The sequence below is a fragment of the Phalaenopsis equestris genome, unplaced genomic scaffold (assembly GCF_001263595.1).
Source record: "Phalaenopsis equestris unplaced genomic scaffold, ASM126359v1 Scaffold000432, whole genome shotgun sequence".
Classification (NCBI taxonomy): domain Eukaryota; kingdom Viridiplantae; phylum Streptophyta; class Magnoliopsida; order Asparagales; family Orchidaceae; genus Phalaenopsis; species Phalaenopsis equestris.
The window spans coordinates 539,997-550,165 of NW_018164873.1; the positions used below are offsets into that span (position 1 = coordinate 539,997).

Sequence of the window (10,169 nt, forward strand, 5' to 3'; positions counted from 1 at the left end):
GGGCTTGCCCTTATAGAAAGCATGTCCAAACCCAACTTAATATAAACCCTATTTAATCCTTTATATTAAATAGGGGAATTTGTCGGCAAATACAAAGGTTTCGCAGACCAGACGGACGTCATACTTTCTTTAGTTAATTTGATCGAGCCTCATCCTTAAGTCTTGTGTTTATCCTTTGGGATAGATACAGGATTTGAGGTATAGTACTATTTCATTTTAAACTATGAAAAATATGGGGTCAGTTTGATTTCATACTTCAACGTCCTTCTGAAGCGGGCGATAAGATTTTAATTCCAGCGACCGACAGCTTCTTACGGGCAGCTCCCCATAAACCAACTCGAAATAACACTGAAAATGGGCTTGCCCTTATAGGAAGCATGTCCGAACCCAACTTAATATAAAACCTATTTAATTATTTATATTAAATAGGGAAATTTGTCGGCAAATAAAAAATTTGTCGGCAAATAAAGTCGGCAAATAAAATAGTTTTGCAGACCAAACGATTGTCATATATTCTTTAGTTTATTTGATCGAGCCTCATCCTCAAAACTTGTGTTTATCGTTCGGGATAAATATAGGATTTGAGGTACAACGCTCTTTCATTTAAACTATGAAAAATATGGGGTCTGTTTGATTTCATACTTTTCTAAACTTTTCTAAACTTCAACAACGTCCTTCCAAAGCGGGCGACGGGATTTCGATTCCGGTGACTGACAGCTACTTACAGAAAACTCTCCAACACAAAATAGCGCCGACAATCAGTAAGAGTGCGCGACCATTAAATCTGTCAATGTGTCAATCCTTGACAATGGGTAGTTGACATTCAGGCATGTAGAGTTTACAGTTGTTAAGTCCGCGAATTTCTTTCATTTTTAGATAGCTTTCTATACCATCACCATGTTTAACACCTAGTTTAAGGATTACATTTCTCGAATGTAGTTGGCCTTCTGCAGCTGCTGAAACCTTCTCCTATATTTGTTTGGCCAGAGTGATGGTGCACAATCACATGTTCTACATTGGTCAGATGACTATATTGGCATTTAGCTGATGGCAAGTGACATTTATTGATATCCTTGACATTTTAGCAACTAACCAGGTAAAGACATCACGGTGTTTTAAGAGGGATTAAATCAACAAGTATTTTATTCCTGCATCAAGATTTTCAATGTAAGAAAATTTACTAGGTTCATTATTGTTTGCAGGGATATTAAGGGTGGTCTCGCTGGCCTTGAGACCCCCTTCGTACTAGTTCTGAAGATCGAGCATCTCCTACTCTACGTTTATTAACTGCTCAGAGGTAGTTGGTCCAGGATTGTTCTAGATTCTCCCGAATAGTGATGATCTCCCGATAAATTGAAAAACTTCACTATAACATAATATGTTAAGACCGTGACTTAGAATTTATAGAGTAGATCTCGACCGTAGATGGTGTTCTAAATTAGAGATAAGTCAACTACCAGAAAATTCTCTATGTATGTGAACAATATCTCACACTCTCCTTAGGTGACTGCTGGTGCGATTATTCTTAAAGCTTAGTTCCTCTCACTTAAGAACTCATAGAGTGATCTGATAGGTGTAGTTAATAATCATTCTTAAGCCCGTCTTGTCAAATACACACTTGAACAGAATGTTCACAAAGTTATTACTGTTGATTAAGATGCTACCAATCTAGTATTTAATTATCGTAGCAATGATGATGATGACGTTGTTGTAGGGGTTCCCTGAAAAGGTTAAACATGTATCAGTGAATATGATTAGAGAGTGAGTGTTGCGCTTCGGATTGAAAGCAACTGTACTCAATTTTTTCGATCAAAAACCTCTTATGGCAAGCTCATCGAAACAAAGTTACACCTCCGATACTAACCAGCATAATCCCAACAATACGAATGACATTCGTCTGGACCGGTTCATCTATAATTTCTTCTACTAGTGGACCGGTTCATCTATATCCTATATATTAATATGTCAAACACCTAAAATTTGATATTTACTTATACGACATTTTTATATCAAAATCCTATGCAAAAAAAAAGTGGATCTAACTTTCTAAATTTATAAAAGTATTAGGTTTGATGTGATAGTAAAAATTTGATTTGTTTGCGTAAAATTAAAGCTTGGAAGTATTCAATATGTAAATATGTCAGAATTGTGTGATGTACATGTAAATTGCCTCTTTTTTCTTTTTGATTAATTATTAAAAAACTCTTTAAAAAACAAGCCTCTTTTTTCTATAAATTATAAGCCTCGCGCCCGTCTTCTTCCCGGAGCTGAACGAACGAGTCCCGCAGTTATTTAGCTGCTTGCGCTTTCTTTTTGTCCCGCTCTCTGCCTGTTTGTCTTCGTATCCTCGGTCGCCTTTCTCGCTGCTCTATTCTCTCTATTCTCTTCGGTCATATTTTTTAATCTCTGTCTCTCTTCACCGCGGATTCTTTTTATAGAAGATAAATATATATATATATATATTTCTATATATATATATATATATATATATTTAAAATCTAAGGACACTTCATTGGTCAATCTCGAGCTATCACTCCCCGCATCAGTTCAAGAAGTTCCTCGTTGGGACCTTCTGGTTTCAAACTAATTATACCATCAACTTTCTCGAAGCAGCTCTAAAGATTACTCCTTTTGTCTCCATAGATCAAAATTGCCGTTGACTCTCCTGAAGTTCTGATTTTGTCAGCTGATGAATGTTTTTTGGCTACTTGGCTTATAACCCTAACTGGTTTTCAGGTATTTCTTTACTTACATCTCTCTTTCTCTTTGTCACTTCGAATTTTGAGCAGTAAAATTTGCATGATCGGGTTGATATTTCGTCATTGATTATTTTTTCTACATTTATATTCCCCTTCTTAATTAGCTGTTCGATTTGTTTGCAGTTATTTTGATTTCATAGTCGTTGAATGACTAATTCTTCATTATCTGAAGTGTTCTATAGTTTTAATAAAAAATTTTCGAATTTGAAGCTTTCCCTGTCCCCACTTGAGGATTAGCTTCCAATCACTCGATCCAATGTCGAATCTGGAGAACAGAAAGCTCACGGATGACTATGAAGTAATTGATGTTCTTGGTAGAGGTGGCTTTTCCGTTGTAAGAAGAGGGGTAGACAAAGCTAATGGAAGTATGAGGCATGTTGCCATAAAGACACTCAAAAGGTTGGGATTCACACCTCAAGGAATGAATCGAGGTCACGCAGGACTGAAACCTCCAACATTGAAGCAGGTATCCATTTCTGATGCTCTGCTGACTAATGAGATTCTGGTCATGAGAAGGATTGTGGAAGATGTTTCACCTCATCCTAATGTCATCCACCTCTACGATGTTTACGAAGACATGCATGGAGTTCATCTTGTACTGGAGCTTTGTTCTGGCGGAGAGCTGTTTGACAGAATAATTGCTCATTCGCGTTATTCAGAAGTAGAGGCAGCCGAAGTGGTCCGTCAGATAGCTTCTGGTTTAGGGGCTCTTCACAGAGCCAATATAGTTCACCGAGATTTGAAGCCAGAGAACTGTCTCTTCTTAAACAGCAGTGAGCGTTCTCCTCTCAAGATAATGGACTTTGGTTTGAGTTCTGTGGAGGATTTTACTGATCCAATAGTCGCGCTTTTTGGGTCGATAGATTATGTTTCTCCTGAAGCTTTGTCTAAACGGGAAGTGTCTTCAGCTAGTGATATGTGGTCGCTGGGCGTGATCTTGTATATTCTACTTTCTGGGTATGATTTTGGTCATGTGTGTAAATTCATACTTGTGAGCCACCCAATTCCTATGAATTTTACATATCTAACACCTAATCTTACATTTTTTACATTTCTACCAACCAAATCTTTTATATCATATCAAAAATACCAATATTTTAACTTTTAAGAGCACCCTTTTCGGGCATAGTTTTGGTGGTCTAAATGTAAAAAATAAAGTTTGGTTGTTAGATATGTAAATACATAAGAATTGGGTGGTATGTATGTAAATCTTCTCTAAAATAAAATTAAAAGAAAATCATTTGCGCATGTTTAAATGGTTCTCTGATTAATGAAGTTTTCTATCATTGCAGGTGCCCCCCTTTTCATGCTAATTCTAATAAAGATAAACAACAGAGGATATTAGCGGTAAGCTCTCTACTTTCTAACTTCTGTGATTGATAGGTATAGTCTAGAGAATGATAGTTTCATTTTTGCCCTTTAAGTTGTTACCTTTGATATTGGTTACAGGTTGGATCAATAGTTGTTCGGGTCATACCATTTAAAGTAGATCACTCGAGATGAGAGAGGGATGGTGCTAAAAAAAAAAATCTAAATATGACCTGAACTTATTTATAGGTTAGCGTGATCCAAACCAGTTATTTTTGTTGTACAAGCAAATTCATGGAACTAGAACATGGTATTTAGGAATCCAAAACATTTCTTCACTGTTTGCGAATCTGATTTTTTTTTATCCTCATTAACAAGGAAAATTTGATCAAGATATGAAAACCATGAGCTATCAGGGAAAGACCGATGGCTTTAAATTTGTGCGTTAGGATGAACAGCTAATGCTGATTAAATTTTTGTCAGTACTAAGAGTACAATGTCGTTGTGTTACTTCTAAGGCTTCAGAACCATTTTGATGTTTTTATTCTTGCAAGCTATAAGAAATACCTACAAACCTGCATGGGCCAATATATTATTTAGCAAGATAGTGTCCTATTTTAATAAAATACATGTAGAAGAGATGGATTAGTTGTACGGGTGTGTTTTAAGCCGACGCATGAGCCAGCTTGATAAGTGGCTCATGAATTCAAGTTAGCCCCGAGTCGACTCGTTAGTATGTGAGCCGGCTCGTATAAAAGCATAGTAATATAAATAATACTCCAAATATATTCACTTTGAAGACTTTGTCCTTAAAGTATTAAAAATGCTTAAAAAATAATCTTTTATATTCTGTATTTTATATTAAGTGGTTTCTTTTTATTTCTCTCATAATTGCTCATTCTATTTATCATTTTATTATACCAATACCTTAAATTAATATTATTTTCTCTTTTCATAGTAAATAAGTCAGTTTGTGAGTCAGCTCGAACTCGTAGACTTAAGCTCAAATTTGACAAAATTAATCAAGCTTAAGATCAAGCCAAGGGTAGCCCAAGCTCAACTCGGCACGTTTACACCACTGATTAGTTGTGTATTTTCTTCTGAAATCATCATGGTTTCTAGACCTCACCAATGATGTAAAAGAAGCTTTTGTATTATGAATCAAGTTCTCAGCAGAGCTTTCCTTGGTAAACTACAACAACAAAAAGCCTTTTTCCCACTAAGTGGGGTCGGCTTTGATTAGTAAACTGTCAATCTGAATTGTTTCAAAACATATGCTGTAACAACAAATTGAAGTTTTGAACATACGGTGGTCAGCTCGAACTCGTACTGACCACCGTATGTTCAATAACACTGCGGCCTTCTGTCAGCAGTGTCAATATAAAATGATGTAAAAAATTAATAACACTGAATTGATTAAATTTTTGTCACCACTGATTAATATTAAACATACGGTGGTGGCGCCAGAGGCGAGCGGCCGTTGGTGGGTGGGTGGCAGCAGACATGCGGCCTTCTGTCAGCATATGGTGGGCTCGTTGCTAGCAACTGTGGGCGAAGACCTCCTGAAGCAACAGTTGGAGACCTTTGGATGCGACAGACGGAGACCACCAGACAGCAACAACAAATTGAAGTTTGTACTGTTTGGAAATTGCCCAAATCTAACGAATTTAGGATACACAAGTTTTGAACTACACAATGAATTCCAGATTCACCTAAATTTTAAACTGCTTTCCATTTTCTTTCTACAAAACGTCAGAGTTTTGAAACGTCAGAATTTTGAAAACCCTTGTACTTGGTTTACTTTGCATCACTAATACAGGGAACGAGACAACCTAGTTATTTTGCTTATTATGTAAGCCAGTTTAAATAGGGTTTATAAGTGACTTAAAAAATGAAACTGACATGAAAAGGAGCTAACTAAAGTACTAGTTTGTTTGATTTGAACATTTATATACTGCTGACCTGTGCACGGTCCCTATGAACAGCTCCCTCACACTCTTCTCCTATAGTTTTGAACAGAGCAATGACCTGTCTTAATCAAATTAAAATATCTCAGTGGACTCCTTTTTTTTCTCGTAAATCCTCATTCATTATATGATGATCAAAATGACTGAAATTTGCTGTAAGACCATACCCTGAAACCAGAATTCCCTTACTCTTTGTAGTAAATAGCCTGCGCTGAAACAATGCACGCTTGAATTTTATTGCGCCTAAGCTTGTATTAATTTTGGCTGATCCTAAGCTTGTATTATTTTTGGCTTGGTAACAAATGAATGTAATATTTCTGAGGTATGATTGAACCAAGGAAGTTCTATAGACAAATCTTACCATACTGTTGGAAGAATTATTGAATTACTACTATATAACCAAATTTAATAATTTTTATGCAGAGTTTGAATGTTTTGTAACCATAATATGCTTTAAATTGTCTCTTACCTCCGTGGAGGCATTCTTTGAAGTTACATGGAGGCCAGCTTTTGAGCTATTCTGAAGTGCTCGTCTTTCGGTTGATGACGAAAAGTAGTCCGATAGAAAGTTGAAGGCCATAATTATTCTCTCTTTCTCAACATAAGAATCAGCAAAAGATAATACATTAATCTATTTGATGAAATTCCTCGTGCAAATTGACTTTCTTGTTCCTCATTTATAGTCGGGTATATTTTTTTCATCAATTAGCAACTTTTGAAGTGTTGGAAATCTCTGCTGTGTAAGGTTATAAAAATTAAGAAGATTGCTGTAAGCATGCATTAGTTTACTCTTTTCTTAATAAACTAGTTCATACACTTTTAAGATTATATTCCATTGCTCTAATTTTCCAAGCAACCAGAAACTTATTTATTTATTTTTTTATTATTATTATTATTATTTGCACCAAATGCAGCATTGTTATTCCATTTTTTAATAACTTTGATGTAGGGTGACTTCAGCTTTGAAGAGAACACTTGGAAAACCATAACTTCTTCAGCAAAGGATTTGATTTCCAGTCTATTAGCTGTTGAACCTTATCGCAGACCAACCGCCGAAGAGGTATGATTACCATTACTATTAGTGTTTGTTTGGGATCGATTTTATTTTTGTTTTCTCTTGTTTATGGAAACATATTTGTTTGGTATGCTTTTTACATGTTTCTATTTTTTATTTCTAAAAATAAATTAATATATTTTTTAAAACACTCAAAACAACATTTAGGTGTTTTAGTGTTTTAAAAAACAACCTTATTTCAATCAAACATACCAAATTTTTTTTTGTTTCAGATCAAAACATAAAAATAAAATAAAATAAAAACAATAAATAGAAAAAAAAAACAACAGTGGTCCCAAAATGCCCTAAGCAAATATTTTTTGTTTTTGCTAAGCACTCCAACTTAAATTGTGTTATTTGAGAATCTGCTTCCTAACAGCTTTTGAAGCATCCTTGGGTTATTGGAGATTGTGCAAAGCAAGAGCTTATTGATGCTGAGGTTGTCTCTAGGCTGCAAAGCTTCAATGCTAGAAGAAAATTCCGTGCAGCTGCAATAGCTAGTGTGTGGAGCAGCAAAGTTTTCTTAAGAACAAAAAAATTGAGGAGTCTTCTTGGGTGCCATGATCTCACCCCCGATGAGCTTGAGAATCTTCGCATGCACTTCAAGCGGATGTGAGTCAATATTTAATCATCTTTGGATCATTTCTTTAAGTTTAGCAGAGCATAAATTAGAGGAAATTCAGTTGATTTATTAAATACTAGAAAAAGAAGCAAGATCTTTACTCCTTGCGAAAGAGTTTAAATGCAATTCTTTAATCTAGAAAAGACTGAAAAACAGTAAAATAATGAATTCCTTTTCAATGAAGTAATATTCAAGAATGACACAAGTAGAAAATTATTTCTACTAAGCACTGACAGCGGTAAAGAAACGAGAAGGATGACTCAGAAAGTTACAAAACAACCATAGAACAAGCATTCTTATGTAGTTTGTTTTCAGACGAACTCTATAGCTACTGGACAGCCTTGGTCACAATTCCGTTATTATCTGTATAACAACAACAACAACAAGTCTTTATCCCACTTAGTGGGGCCGGCTACATGAATCTATTTTCTCCTATATGTCCTATTGAGTGTCATATTTTCATTTAATTCTAATAAATTAAGATAAATTATACAATATGCTCATGTTTTTTAATTCTACCTTTACCTGTCCTAAAATGAATTAAATCTAAAACTTCTATCGTCTTAGTTGGATCATCAAATGATCGATGTTTAATGTGACCAAAACATCTAAGACGATTCTCTAATTTTGTCTGCCACTAGAGCTACAACATCCCTTTCACAGATACATTTGTTTTACATTTTCTCTCCAAACGGCAAGCCACTAATCTGTTGTGTAAAACGACGACAATAAAACGAAGAATGGAATAAGAAAAATTACACGCAGAAAAAACACCAGAGCGACACAAAGATTTACGTGGTTCGACAAATTTTTTTTCATCCACGGAGCTGTAGAGGATTTATTTCTTCGAGGAATTACACTATCGAGCGTCTCGACGCTTATAAGAAAATCTCTATTTTCTTCTCTCCCTTCCTCTCTCTCTCTTCCTCTCTTTCCCCCACAAGATGACTAGGCTGGTCTTGCTTGGCTTGCATTTCCTTTAAATTAAAAGAGACTATTTATAGAAATCATGAGAGCGGTAGGTGGGCGGTAGGTGAGCGGTAGGTGGGATGTGGTAGGTGGGAGGTAGGTGGGTGTGATAGGTAAACGGTAGATGAGATATTTAATTAAGAAGCTAATTAAATTTGGTGGACCGGGTCTCCACATTACCCAACAATTCTCCCACTTGGAGACTGGGACACTGAATGCATCACCTACTAGCTGCATCATCTATTAGCTATACCGACCTTTTCCTCAAACATGATATCCTCCACTTCTGCAACTCAAAGCCCTTGTCTTCATGTCAGAAGACCAGCTGAAGTTGAGCACAACTTCAGCTTCTCACGAGTAACACCCTCAGCTGACATATCACCGTCAACGTAGCGTTGTACCTCCAAGCTTACAACTTCCACTGCATGAGCAATATCCCGCATATACTGAAAGTCATTTTGAACAAGCCAACTTTGTACCTCTTACTGCCACCAAACACAGTCTTCACCCGGTACACCCACTTGTTGTGCAAAGCCTTCTTCCTCGATAGAAGTTCTGCCAGCTCTCAAGTCTGATTCCCTGGTAGAGAATCCGTCTCCTCCTTCTTGGTCAGCTCCCACTTGCTCGAATTCTCATCTTGCAAGATTTCTTCATAACTCTGTGGTTCTCCACCATTTGTCTGTACAAGGTTTGGCTTTCCTGTCTTTGGTGCTCTACCACTTTTCAGAAAATTGACCTTTTTCTGCTTCCCCATAATGCACCTCTGACTCATGTGTACTCGCCTGAGTAAACCTGTAATCATATATAGTGTGTTAGTTTTCTTACCCCGAGCTAGTACTAATGTTCCTTTGGTAACTTTCCAAGTGTTATCTGAGAACAGTACCGAATGATCACCCTTATTGAGCTGCCCAACATAGATTATGTTTTTCTTCAACTCAAGAACGTGCCTGACTTTTTGCAAAGTCCATTTGCTCTTATTAGGGAGTGCAATATCAACGCTTCTCATTCTCACCACGTTAAGAGCTTTTCCATCAGCCAGATATACCTTCCCAAAGTTACCTGCAACATAATTTCGCATTAACTCCCGACGGGAAGATGTATGGAAGGAAGCCTCTGAATCCAGTATCCAATCATCAACAGAACTGTAAACTGCCAGAAATAGTACATCTTATATTTTTTTATTTACAACAATAGCGTCATCATTCTCCTTCTTTTTAGGATACCTACAGTTTCTTTCTATGTGGCCAGCCTTGCCACAATTCCAGCAGGTTGTTTGCTGACTTGACTTTGATTTTGATCTTCCACGGTTTGAGTTTGTGTCTTGTGATCTCCCTCTGGAATCAACAATCAGTGCCGAACTCAAACCCGAGGTCTCGCTAGAATCTTTCCTGCGTACATCCTCAGCTAAAATCAAATCACGAATATCATCATATTTCAGCTTAAATTTACCTGTAGAACTGCTAACTGCCCTGCTAACTGCCATCCTCATA

General features: G+C 36.5%; 1 protein-coding gene across 1 annotated transcript in view; it reads left to right on the forward strand.

Moving 5' to 3' along the window:
• Positions 1-2,479: 2,479 nt before the first annotated feature.
• LOC110027629 (calcium and calcium/calmodulin-dependent serine/threonine-protein kinase-like) overlaps positions 2,480-10,169 on the forward strand; it is an 11,541-nt gene continuing 3,851 nt past the window's right edge. The window contains exons 1-5 of the mRNA XM_020729137.1: positions 2,480-2,736; positions 2,970-3,716; positions 4,052-4,106; positions 6,984-7,094; positions 7,468-7,700. Coding sequence (XP_020584796.1) covers positions 3,016-3,716; positions 4,052-4,106; positions 6,984-7,094; positions 7,468-7,700 — 1,100 coding nt within the window. The 5' untranslated portion in view covers positions 2,480-2,736; positions 2,970-3,015. The remainder of the gene's footprint in view (positions 2,737-2,969; positions 3,717-4,051; positions 4,107-6,983; positions 7,095-7,467; positions 7,701-10,169) is intronic.